The 12,915-nt window shown below is 45.0% G+C and overlaps 1 protein-coding gene across 1 annotated transcript; it reads right to left on the bottom strand.

Annotated features, from left to right (window-relative positions):
• Positions 1-3,498: 3,498 nt before the first annotated feature.
• On the bottom strand, positions 3,499-12,389 carry LOC136370389 (ras-like protein family member 11A-like). Its single transcript, XM_066333757.1, has 4 exons — positions 12,227-12,389; positions 10,571-10,627; positions 8,254-8,336; positions 3,499-4,502 (listed from the first exon to the last, which is right to left on the bottom strand). Exons 1-4 carry the CDS (start codon positions 12,369-12,371, stop codon positions 4,035-4,037), a joined length of 753 nt encoding a protein of 250 aa, XP_066189854.1. The 5' UTR covers positions 12,372-12,389; the 3' UTR covers positions 3,499-4,034.
• Positions 12,390-12,915: the final 526 nt, after the last annotated feature.

A 12,915-nucleotide genomic window follows, 5' to 3' on the forward strand; every position in this document is an offset into this window, starting at 1 on the left:
GTTCTGCTGCCTCAGGGCCGAGTGCTGGCTCTGCAAACACAGCAGTGGGATTTTCACTCCGAATCTACTCTGCCAGTGGGCAGGGGGAAATCCAGTAACAATCAGCTGGCAGCCACCCAGCTTGCCGTGGAAAACAATTAGACAACTGTGTTCTGGTACAGAGCAAGTTTCTTTTGAAGTCTCAAAAAATTAAGGAATCTAAAAATTCCTTCTTCATTTGTACACCTGGCACAAATCCTAGGAGCAGCCAGGTACCCTGGATACAAATATTTCTGTCTGAGCTGTTCCCTGAAATCAGGATCTGCGTTTTCTGGTTTTATCTTCTGCTCCAGGTGTAAATGTGGGACCCAAACCCCAACAGTTTTAAAGGAATGCAGAAGACGTGAGTTCAGCTGGAAGCATTTCAGCCATCCCTATGCAAATGGGGCAATTCCTTTATTTCTCCTTGGTGATTCTCCCCCGTGGACAATGAAGTGTGTGACAGGTATCTGTGACCTATGGGCAGACTAATTCAGATTAAGAGATCTGGGCCAGATCATCGTGCAAGTCACAGGAAAGGTTAAAAATAGAACCTGATTTTCCCTTCTCCCAGATCACTCTGCGTTTCCAGGGGGAACCACTGGACCTGTGTGAGAAATGCAGCTGCCAGAACACAGAAATAATCACTAACAAGTATCTTCAGTGGCTCCCAAGCCTGTCTTGGTGTGGCTGTAATTGTGAGGTGCCAGCCTGTCACTGAGACTTCGCTCAGTCCCTAACACAACTGAAATTTAAGAGACTTTTCCCAACTTTAAATTACATTCCTGTGCAATACAGCTTTGTGCACACCTTGAGGGAGGTGGATGGTAGTTGTGAGTTGTGGTAGAGAGGTGGGAATTAATTACAAAGGACACAGGGTTGGAGTTGCTCTCAGTACTTGCTCAGCTGTGTAACCTTGGGGCAAATCACTCAGCTGCTTTGTGCCCAAGTAAACCCAGCTGTAAAACCATCTTGAAAACCAGATGGTGCACAAAAGATTTAAAATGCTCAGGAGAATGATGAGGGATGAGAAAAACAATTTTAAAAGAAGGCTTTCTACAGTTCACTGCAGTCAGTATTGATTCCAGCAGAGTTAATCTGGACTAAATCAATAGAACTGAGGAGGAGAATTTTCTTTGATATCCAAAATTCATCCCACACTCCCAAATCTTTGTTCTCCCTCTCCCCTCTTGACTTTGTGGCAGTACTTTCTCTCTGAAGGGTTAATTTTAAACCTTCAGTAGAATACATGTTTTCCCCCGGCAGCCTGAAGTTTCTAATTCAGGAGCAGGTTCTACATGACTAAACTTTGATCTCGTACAGGATTATTTTTAGGCACTGAATTCTATAGCATTCTTTTCTCTCTGCTTTTTGTGCTGCCATTCAGCCTCGCCTCTGGGACACAGGGAGGTGTCCTGGGGCTCAACTGCTGCACCCCAAATAAAAATACTGAGCTTTATTGCCTTCTGTAGATGGTTAGTCCTGGCTTAACACCAGTATTTGTACTCCTGGTCACTGCACAAAGGAAATACTAAAGTTTCTGAAGCAGAATAAATGTTTGCCACATGTTAGTACCTAAGAGAAGAATTAAATGTTTCAATCTTTTTTTGACTTTAGCCAAAATGTGGATTTTTTTTTTTTCCTCCCCACAGGAATGTGGGAATACTTATTTGCATAGGAATATTTCCAAAGCAGGGTGTCTTAGGTTGTAAGAAAGGAAAAAGTAGATTTTAGTGTAAACGAGGAATATTTAAATACGTGACACCTAAAGGAGCCATTTTATTCACTACACAGGGAAGACCTTGCATGTTTTTATTAATCACTAACGAAACTAAAACACTGACAAGTTGGAAACTTGGTGACATTTCTTCTCACATCAGACAGGGTTTGAGCTGAAGAGAGTTGCAAACAAATCCACCAAGTTGGAGCACAAATTCTCTTAAGTTTTCATGAAAACCAAAGTCAGCAAATTGTCTGCAGCGATTTTAGCCCTTGTTATACAGTACTGGAGAAGCAAAATTGTTAATTGTTGTTCAAAACTGGTGATCATTTTTCCAATACAAAAATAATTCTGTTTCTGTGCGTCTTGCAAACTGCTCTATTTCATGTTATTGAATCTTTAGACACAATATTTGAGCCATTGAATCACTAGATTCAATATTTGAGCTATTGAATCTTCACATTCAATATTTGAGCTGTGCTATTATTAATTTAAAACATTGAAATTCTGTGCCATAAATACCAAAGTGCTTGGGATAATTATTGACACTGCTCAAACACCAAATTGTTAATTAAGCATAAGCCAAAGTAAAAATTCCCTGATATAATTTGAGTCCCTTTTTGGATGATCCAAGTTTTCCTCTCCTACTACCACTTAAAACTGAATTTAAAAGCAGGTGCAGGTCATTTGTGAGAATGGAAGGCTCTTAAATGAATCAGAACACAAGACATCCTCAGATGAGCAGCTGTGGAAAACAATAAATAAAACAGAAAGTGAGCTGGAGATAAGGCAAATCCAGGTGATAAAATCATGGCTAGAGCTGACTAATATAAGGAAATGAAAAATTCAAAGTACATTTTAAAGCCCTGAGCTATACAAATACTCATCAGACTCCATTTCCCTTTTTGCTGCTCCTAATGAGGAAAAGGTTGATTTAGCTCAGTCTTGCCTGATGAAACTGCAGCTGGGAGTGTTTTTTCCATATCCATCAAACTCGGGTTTCCCTCCAGTGTCCCTGAGTATAAATCACTGAGCTTGACTTCATTTCATGGTCCTTGGACTGCTCTGTTTGAAGAGGAGGTTGGTGCATCATGAATTTTCCATGATCCAAGCTCCCCACTCTCACTGGGAACAGAGTGCTGGGAGCTCCCTGGTCTTGTTATTGGTTCCATCAATCAGTTTATGGGATGCAGCCCCAAATCCTTGGACTTGCTGAGGCACTGCCACTGGGATCTGTCCTGACATTCTGGGATGCTCTGGGAGCTCTTCAGGGAAGCCTGGGCTTGACTCAAACAACAAAATAATGAATTCCCAATGATTTCAGGCATCATAAAACCTTTTCTTCTTCTTCTTCTTCTTAGAAAAAAACCCAGACAACCAAGTGATGTAAATATATTTCTTGTGAAGGCTTTGTTTCTTTGAAAGTATTTTGAACTTGAAGTATAACAAGTTTTGGGGAAAAAAATTAAGAGTTTTAGGTGACCTCCTTGCTCTTGATCAATGCAGTCCATTTTTTGGCAGGTTTTAAACCACTCTGATCTATTTTTCCCTTTTGCCATGTAAGAAACCTTGAGGAAAATGAGAAATGCCATGGGGAAACTGACTAGAAAACGCTGCCACAAGTTTGTATTTTGCCCAAATAATCACTTTCAAAGCAGTCGCTGTGCTTTTAAACAAAAAATAATCTGAAAAGATAGTGATTTTTTAAAAATATCTCCCTTTAAAGGGACACTGTAAGGCTTAAGTTTGCATACGAACAAATCTCTCCCTATTGCTGAGAACGCTTTCTTTCAATTAATATTTTTTCACTATTCATGCTCTTCATTTAAATGAATTAATTGGTTTATTTTCCAGCCTTGCAGTGAAGCAGATCTGGCCCGTTTTTCTTGCTCAGTGCAGCTCCCGTCACTGCTCGTGTCCTGCTGCAGTTCACTGCCCGTGTTTGGGAACATTCCCAAGGGAAGCCACATCACTTAAAGGCAGGATTTCATTATTCTCATTAACAAAGCCCACTTTTGAACACCAAGTTATTTCACTGCCCCCCTTTCCAAAAACAAAAATTAAAAAAAAAAAAAAAAAGAAAGAATTTGGGACGATCTTTGTTTTTTAAACCACAGTTTAGAAACCATCGCCTCAGACGGCAAATCCTGCAAGTTGCTGAAGGAGCAGGGGCTTTTTGAGAAAGATGTGAGGACAAACCAGCAGGGTCTCTGACACATCCTGCTGGCTGAATCGATGCCCCTTTCCCCCAGCTTGTTCCCTTTTCACCCAGTGCTCTGGAACACAATTTTGCACCTCAGAGCGCGGTGGCGGATTTCCCTTTGGAAGTCAACGCCTGCTTCAGCCGCCTCTTCAAGTCCTGCATGTTGGGCGACTTGGGGCGCACCAGGTGCAGCCCTCTCCTCTTCTCCCCGTTGCAGCTGCTGCAGCTCCTGCTCAGCTCCTGGCACAGCTGCTGGAAGGCCTCGTGCACGCCCTCGCAGCTCTCCCGCGCCGACACCTCGCTGTAGGTGCCCCCCAGCTCGCTGGCCAGCTGCAGCCCTTCCTTGGAGGACACCTGCCTGGCCCTCAGCAGGTCACCTTTGTTGGCCATGAGCAGCAGGGGGATGTTGGCGTTGGGGTGGATCCTGCGGATGTGCTGGTGCAGAGGGCGCAGCAGGCGGAAGCTCTCGTAGTCCGTGATGGAGTAAACGAAGACGAAGCCGTCGGCCCAGTAGATGGAGCGGTTTATCTGCTCCTGGCAGCAGATGCTGTCCGTGTCCTCCTGCAAAAACAACGGGATTTGAACATCAGGAAACAGCCCCGGATTGAGCTCAGTTTGAACTTGGGCCATTTTACTCATGTGCTCCCAGAAATTTCTCTGGGTGTAACCAGAGCCTTGCAAGTCTACAAATAGTCAAAATAGTTTATTTTGAAAAAAAAAAAAAGCAATTTGTTACTAAGAACCAATGACTGAAAGCAAAAATCAGGTGAAATCTCATTGGTAATTTGTGGAACAGGGATGGATTTATATATATATATTTTTTTTTTCTGGTCACACATTTCTTGAGTCCATCACCACTCCTATTTAGAGCCCCGACACCAACCAGCTCTGGGAATACAAAGCTGAATACAGCACTGGGGCCTTGAGAAGAGATCAGTTCACTTGTCAGGATGAAGCTACTTCCAGCTAATCCTCTCCTCTTTGCTCTCCCTGCTGGGATAGGGAGAAGCCAGGCAGGGAGGGAGATCCCTGCTGCAGCCATGCTTACTTTGGAAGAACTGATACTCCTGTATCAGTTAAAAAAATATTACTTATATTTAAAAAAAATATAAGTAATAAAAAATATAATAGTTGTAAAAAATATTACATTTTTATATCAATCAAGCATATTCTGTGTACAGCTCTTCATGAAGCTGGCAGAAATTGTGTGTTTTAAGGGGGGTTCAATATCACAAATACAGAGCTCACATTTTGATTATTGTTGCGAAATTCTACCCGAGAAATTTTCATCAGCTTCTGTAGGAACAATAGATAACACATTCCATTGTCTATTAATCTACATCATCCATATTTGCCATTCACATTACTTCTAACAGAATGTAGTGCTCAGCACTCTCCCCAAACAGATCACTTTTATTTAGAATTAAATATGGATTGTAAAGCCTAAGTCCAGAGAGTAGAGGTGGGAAAGAATAAACTGATCAGTTTTTTTTCTGGTACCTCAGAGAGTAAAAGAGCTCTAGACAAGCTCTTCTGTGAGGAGGAAGCAGAATTTCTGAAGGGTCAGAGTGTAAATTAGGCTTAAAACCTCCCTCAGAAGTTCTGCCAGCCAAGTGTCCTTTGTGAATAATTCACTATTGCCCAAATAATGACAGACACAGGGTGAAACAGAGCCACTGGCTCCTCACACCTTGAGACTCTTCGCCCTTGTCAGCTCACAGCTAAATCCTGTGAGCAGTGAAATTGGTTATCAGATGCTCTTCTCACTCTTCCCCAAACCCCCAAACAGAGTGAGGACCCTCCCCAGCAGCCCTATTGGAAAGGTTAATGAGGGTGAGCTCCAGCAGGGCCAGGGCAGGCTGTGGGAAGAAGGACAATTTGCACTGTTGGGCTGTAGCCAGGCTGGGGATAATTAGCCACTCTCCATGTCCTGGAAGCCTCTTTTCACCAGCAAAACCCTTTCATGGCAGAAAAAAAAAATCCCAAAAAACCCCAAACAAACCCCAAAACCAAAACCACCCCAAAACAACAAAACAAAAACAAACCAAACAGAAAAAAAAACCAAAAAAGCCAAAACAAAACAAAAAAATCTTTTCCCCCAAAACAACAACAACAAAACCTAATTGCACTGGCGAGCTTTGGAAATAGGTTTGGAGAAAGATGCACATTCAAAGTGCCCTAAGAGCAGAAATTCCCCCTCACTCCAGCTAAGCCCACCCAGTGGTGGGACAGATGGAAGGATGGATAATCCCCGAGTGGAATGCTTTATTCAGGAAATCAAAGGCTAATGGGCTACTTTTTAAATGGAAATCTCTGCTCCAGAATGAGTTTTGAAACACACAAGCCTTTGCAGCAATGAATCACCCAACAAAACCACTCTTCTGCTTCTGTTTCTCTCTTACACTTGCACATTTCTGGGGGCTTCAATCCCCAGGGTTTCCACATGATTTCCTCCTGAAACGCTGTATTCAGGCTGCAGACTGCAGGAAACTCCTTTCCTTAAGGCTTTTAATTAAAATCCAACCTTCTCTCGGTCTTAAACTGTTTCAACACAGTCCCTTCAATTATGGCAGACACATCATTTGAAGCAACAGACACAGGGCGAGATAAGGGTGTCTGTGGGAGATCTTGTAACAGCACGGATTGGGACAAAGAAAATTAAACTCCTTCCTAACTAATTCACAATCATTTCTGACTAAGAAATCTCAGCTGTTGGCTCGACTAAATTTTGTGCAGCTCTGGAGTCACTGGACTTCATTAAGGGCGCAGCGTTAATTTGAACAGGAAAATCGCATCTCCGCGGTCTGAAAACGGGAGTTGAATTATTCCAATCCCTCCTTTTTTCCCTGGGACAGAAGAGAGAGGGGATTCCCTTTGTGAAGTGTTCATCAGAGGTGCCCAATGACCCCCCACAGCTCCTCTGTGCAGGGCAAGCTGGCAAAGGCCTTTGTGCTGCTAAATCCCACTCGAATATTTGGAGAGCTTCCATTGCGGCTTTTGTTTGCTCCTGAGTGTGCAGAGCAAAGTGAGGGCTCCTGCCCTGTGCTCTGTGCACCCAGCACAGCCCGGAGTGGGATTGCTGCAGAGCTTTCCCCTTCAATCCATTCCACCAGAGCAGCTGGAAACGGGAACTGCAGGAGATCGGCTTCTCCTGTTGTGGAAATTCAGGATGGAAGAGGCACAGGGAGGCACCCGTGGTCCTGTGCAGATGAAAGAAGGGGTGCAGAGCTGCCCAGGGCAGCCTGACACACCAGGAGAGGAGGTGGTGCTCCCATCCCAACATGTATTGGCCAAATCTAAGTTTAGACTGAGGTTGAGGTCACACCTAGAAGTTTAAGCTTGGTGGTGCAATGAGAATACCTGATTTTATAATGAAATCTCTGCTCTGTTCTGTAGGAATTATTACTAATGAGATTTCCACCATTCATGGAACCCCAAATCTCACTACATTTCCTGTTGCTTTGACGCTATTTTTATAGTGAAATGAATCAGATTATTTTCATCTATTTTATTTATTCATCTATTTCATCTGTTTTCCTCTAATGTTTTCACTGTTTTCATCCTCTTGTTCTGCATGTGAAGCAGATCTTCAAGGAGAAACAGCATAAACCCTGCTTGGACAACTATTTCTAGAAAGAGGTTCCTGATAGAACATAGAGTATAATAGAATCCTCAAATCATTAAGATTGGTAAGGGTCTTTAATATCATACTAGAATTATAGAATCATTAAGAGTGGAAAACATCTTTAATATCATTGAGTCCAGCTGTCTAGAACACGGATAGAAAAAGGAGTGTGATAAATGCTAACACCTTAAAAAATAGGAATTAATTACATTTAAAACCAGAGTAAGGAAAGCAGGGCAAAGCACCATAGCTGGAAATGACAACTGCTGTGGAGCCTACCCCCTTGGAAAAAACCACTCCTCTGAATCTGAGAGGCTTTGGGTGTGGAGGAAGGTCCAAGCTGAGCCAGTTGGGCTCTGGGCAGGTGAATTTTCTGCCATGCAGGGACAGAAACCACTCGACAGAAAATAAAACAATCGAGCTGTTGGCAGGAGGGAAGCAGATTGTGATTTTACTGCTGTTTAGCAGTGCGTTGGAAATAAAGTTGTTTTAATTTTGACTTACTCCTGAAGGAGCATGATTTAACACCTTCAAGAGCTCATTTTGGTGTTGTTTAAGGAACCTTGATTAGTCTTGGGTTTGAGCCCAGGTATTTTCCTGCTGCTAAGCAGAGCTAATTACAGATGGAAGTGCTGGCAACAAACGTAAGACAGAAGTGTGTAGAGAAGCACAGAGCAGTTGTTTTACCTCCAGTGAGACAAAGGGAGTGTCCTGCACCTGCAGAGAGATCTGTTCCCCATCTATGGTGAACTTCCTGGAATACAAAGCACCTGGGGGAGAAGGAAGATCGTTAGTCAGGAACTACACCAGGGAACCAAAATTAGAAAGGAAAGGTCAGATGGGACCGTTGAAATTCAGAGTTTGGGGGTTTAGCATGTGGAGCTGCCTGTAGGAAAGTGAATGGGCCTGGAGTGTTTGTGGCTGTTTGCCCAGTGAAGTGGGGTTGTGTTTGCTGTGTGGGGACATGTTCTGAGTTCCCTGGGGGCTGGGAAAGGGCCACTCGGGGTTGAGTCACACACTCAAAGGGGACACATAAATCCCATTCAGGTTTCCAGTCCGTATTGTTAACTTTAAATACAAGTGCGGTTCACTTTTTATAATCACAGATGAAAACCCCCAGGTGTGGTTGGTGAAAGGACTGAGTGTTTCCTGCTGCATTTTTCTGAATGCCGTTAAAAAAGGGAAGTGCTCCAGTTTTGGATACAGAGTGAGTGACTCTTTACAAATCCCCCAGGTGTTCTTTGGGGTTTGAGTGATTTTAGCAGAGTTTGGTTGAAATCCCCAAAGCCTGGACAGTTTAAACCTGACTTTGGTTAATCTGGAGGACAAATATTCACAGCCAAGTGCTACTTCTACCCACCTAGGCCTGATGTAGCTCTGATCTAACCACTGCTATCCTGGGCTTGAACTTCATGTTATTACTGCAGCTGGGTTAATTGACAATTAAAATTTAAGTCCTGATCTTATGAAAACTCTGTGGTTGTGACAAGGACAGCTTCAGAGATTGATGCCATCATCATTTTCCTTTAGAACTTAACACAGGCCACGTGGGGGTGTGAAGAAATGCTAATCCACAGCTGTTGTGTCAGCCCTTCTGTCCTGCCCCAACACAACTGTCACTGCTGCCTCCAGAACAATGTCAAACGTGGAGAAATCCACCCACTGGACAGCAGGAATTCAGCTCAGCAGGGAGCCCAGCTAGTGACAGCAATGCCCTCGCTTCTGAAAATCAGCTTTGTTCCAAGGAAACAAGAGATTTTATTCCAGTGGAAAAGAGTCTGAGCTCATGGAGCGTTTTCAACACAAGGGAATTTAGCACTGTTCCCACATTATCATATCGTGGTTTAACACCATGAGGGGATCCAGCCCCGGTGGGATTTAGTTTCTATTTTAAACCAGACCTGATTTAAAGCTGTAAAGATGGTTTTATGAGAAGACCCTGCAGCCCTGAACCAAGACCAGATCTGGTTCCCATTCCATGATGCCCAGCAGAACAAAGAGCAGGAGCTGCCAGGCTCTGCCCACTGATGCCTGGCACAAGGAGAGGCAGAGCTGAGGGATCCCAAGGGCACTGCCAGCTGTTCCTTAGTGCTGGAACTTCCACTTCTCCTGCAGCACAGCCACGGGCTGGGAGCTGCATGGGGAAAGCACGTGGCTGCCAGCACTGCCTCTGGCCCCCAGGTTGATGTACAACCTCCCAGAGAGGAGGTGACAGGAGAGAAGGAGCAAAAGTGCAGCCAACCATCAGGGTTACCCGGGGTCAGCGAGGGGGAGCTGGAAGGAGGAGCTTTCAGGTTGTATTTCCTCAGATCAAAGGTGCCTTGTGCTGCTCCCTCCTCATCCTGAGCTCAGCAAGCACGTCCAAAAAAAAAAGCATTTTCTGAATTCTTCCCACCTTCACCCCCAAAACTGTGAGGTGGCCAACGTGTGGGATGTGCAGTAGGGGTGAGCCTGGGGTGCATGGATCCAGCCTACAGCACCAGCCAAATCAGTCAGGTTTTTTTTCCTGGAACAGTTTACATGAACACACCCTCTGGATTAAACAAGAAATGAATGGCTGCTTTGCTTGTCTTATGGAGAGAAGGCTTCGATTTCAAAGTTTCCCTGGTTATAATAGCTCCTGAAATAAAGGGAATGCACAGAAAAATTCAGAACTGCCTTTTACACCCCTCAGAATTCCTCTGCTTTCCCTGGGGCTGCAGAGGGAGCAGCATTGGGTTTCCATGGTTGTTCTTTGAGCCTGTGTTTCAGTATAGGTATGTCCCCAAGCAAACCTTTTATTATGATTCTTTTCCATCAACTTGGGGAAAAAAAGCCAGCCAAAAGGATCATAAATAATGAGCCTTTGATTTATTGCTTTCATAGCTCGAGGCTATTAACAGAAAATATGCACCTTATGGACACCTAACACCACTTGGCTTCCCTGTAACGTGCACCAGCCACAAAACAGAGAGGATTTCTTTTCCCAGCCCTCTGCAGTGCTGCTGGGGAGAGCAGAACTCACCAGTGTTGGCTTCGTAGTCCCCAATAAATCTCTTGGTGAGAAAACGCACGACCAGGGCTGCAAAACAAGGACAGAAAGTTGGGTCCATAGTGAGAACCCAGATCCTCCTTGGGCATAAAATTGGTCCTCAATGAGAACCCAGATCCTCCTTGGGCAGAAAGATGGGTCCTCAATGAGAACTCAGATCCACTCTGGGTAGAAAATGAGTCCTCAATGAGAACCCAGATCCTCCTTGGGCAGAAAGATGGATCCTCAATGAGAACTCAGATCCACTCTGGGTAGAAAATGGGTCCTCAATGAGAACCCAGATCCGCCTTGGGCATAAAATGTGTCCTCAATGAGAACCCAGATCCACCTCAGCACAGCTCCTGTAACATCTTCCTGCAGGGAGGAGCCTCACATGAAACCGAGTTAATCTCTGCGTTGCTCACATGTTATTCTGCAAGTGCTGTTCTCAACACTCACAGACAAAGATCTGGGGCCAAGCTGGGGTTCCTGATGCAGAGTTTTTCACAGCTTGTGTTGGAAATGAGCCCTCAGATCCAGGGGGGCAGCTCAGTGTGGGATAAGGGAGGTTGTTTCCCTGTGATCTCAGGTAAAACAACCTTTCCTTTGTTCTGAAATCATTTAGGAGAAGAGTAACAAGCCAGTAGACTGCAGCTAATCCAAATTTAAGCATTTTATGTCATGCAAGAGGTGAGGCTGATGGATGAAATTATTCTTTCCAGCCTTAAAACCCCCCACAAAACCCATTAGTGGTATCACAGCCAGCAAACAAACTCGGTGTGCTCTGCACCCTTGGGTCATGCTGGAGCACCCTGGGCCTTCTTATTCATCTTAACTTGAGCTGCTTCCTTAAAATCTTTAATAAGAACATTTTCTTTTTTTCTGCATAAAGCATTTAAATCCCATCGTGGCAACAGTAACATATCCCTGTGGTGCTTTGATCTCAGTAGACTCCGAGTAACTTGCAAAACCACTTAATTAAGAGTTAAAATAAAATGTCTTACTCTGCAAGCAACGTTATTTTATACCAGATTTCATTTCAAGCAATAATTTTTCTCACAGTGGTGCTGGGCCATCCTTTAGCATCCTTAGATGAAGTTGCCTGTGCAGCTGTCTTCCACAAACTATTTAAAAATAATATGAAGATGTGGCTGCTTCAAAGCCAAAACAATCAAACATTTTGCTGAACCCCGTGGAACCACAGACGGAATAAAGAAATCTGCTTTTAATCATTCCTGAAATCATGGAGCAGATATTCAAATGCACTTTTAACCCTCTTTTCTTCCCCTCTCCTTTGGAGAATGATAAAGGCACCTCTTGTATGCTGTGATTTGTCCGCAGAGCATAAAACACATTGACAGCAGGAGAATAAAAGCCACCTTTTGGGAGTGTGCAACTTTAGCCACAGTTAAATAATTTCCCACAAAACCAGCTAGAACCATTTGTGAGTACAAAACTCGCTGCTCACGGACCTACAGCAAATCCGCCTCACAAATCCTTAAATTTTAAAAATCTAAAGAAAAAAAAAATTCTTTAAAAATAAGAACCCATTGAAATAGTCAAGCCGGGACAAATCTCACCGCTTTGGGTGTGCCCGGGCAGCTCAGGAGCTGCGAGGAGGGCAAAGCAGAGCACACACCTGTGCCTTACCTGTCTTGCCCACGCCGCTGCCGCCCAGCACCACCAGCTTGATGATTTTGTTGGGAGCGCAATCCAGCGCGGGGTACTCCGGGATGGGCAGCAGCAGGAAGTTGGTGGAGTACTGAGACATCGTATCCTCAGGGATGAGAAGCATGCCAGAGCCGATGGTTGTTCAGCCCGAACCGGCGGAGAAAAGCAGCAGCGCGGCTCCGCGGCGCTCCGCTGCGGCTCCTCGCCGGGAAAACCCCTCTCATCCCAGCGGAGATGTTTTCCCGAGAGCAAGGCGAGATCTCCCGGCCTCCTCCCACCGATGCCTGAGCTCAGACAGCGCCTCGGGAGAGGCGAAGGGAACTTTTTGCTCGGCCCCCGTGAAAGCTGATCCGGCATCCCGCAGCCAATCACGGGGGGACCGGGACATTCCTGCAGCCGGGCACCGAGCGCTCCGCATCCCTCCCCGCCGCCTGCTGCCGGCTGAAACCCCACCTTTGGGGGCTTCTCAGCCCCACGGCAGCGCTTTCAGCCAGCCACAGCCCCCCCTGCTCTGCTCTGCTCTAATTCCGCTTTCAATGATCCCGTTCTGCCTGTCCGCTTCTTTTCCCCTCTCAAAGCCGCAGCCCCTCGCTCCCTTGTTCTCTGCCATTGTGTGCGGCTGATGGGACCCTGCTCCGGCAGAACAAACGCTTTTCCATCCCTGCCCT

The sequence above is a fragment of the Sylvia atricapilla genome, chromosome 21 (genome assembly GCF_009819655.1).
Source record: "Sylvia atricapilla isolate bSylAtr1 chromosome 21, bSylAtr1.pri, whole genome shotgun sequence".
Lineage (NCBI taxonomy): Eukaryota > Metazoa > Chordata > Aves > Passeriformes > Sylviidae > Sylvia > Sylvia atricapilla.

Excerpts from the sequence above, each read along its gene's own strand:
- LOC136370389 (XM_066333757.1), bottom strand. The coding sequence starts at position 12,371 with ATGCTTCTCATCCCTGAGGATACGATGTCTCAGTACTCCACCAACTTC. Across the intron at positions 10,628-12,226 it reads CAGCGGCGTGGGCAAGACAG|CCCTGGTCGTGCGTTTTCTC; the intron begins GTAAGGCACAGG and ends CTTGTTTTGCAG. Across the intron at positions 4,503-8,253 it reads CTCCCTTTGTCTCACTGGAG|GAGGACACGGACAGCATCTG; the intron begins GTAAAACAACTG and ends TTGTTTTTGCAG.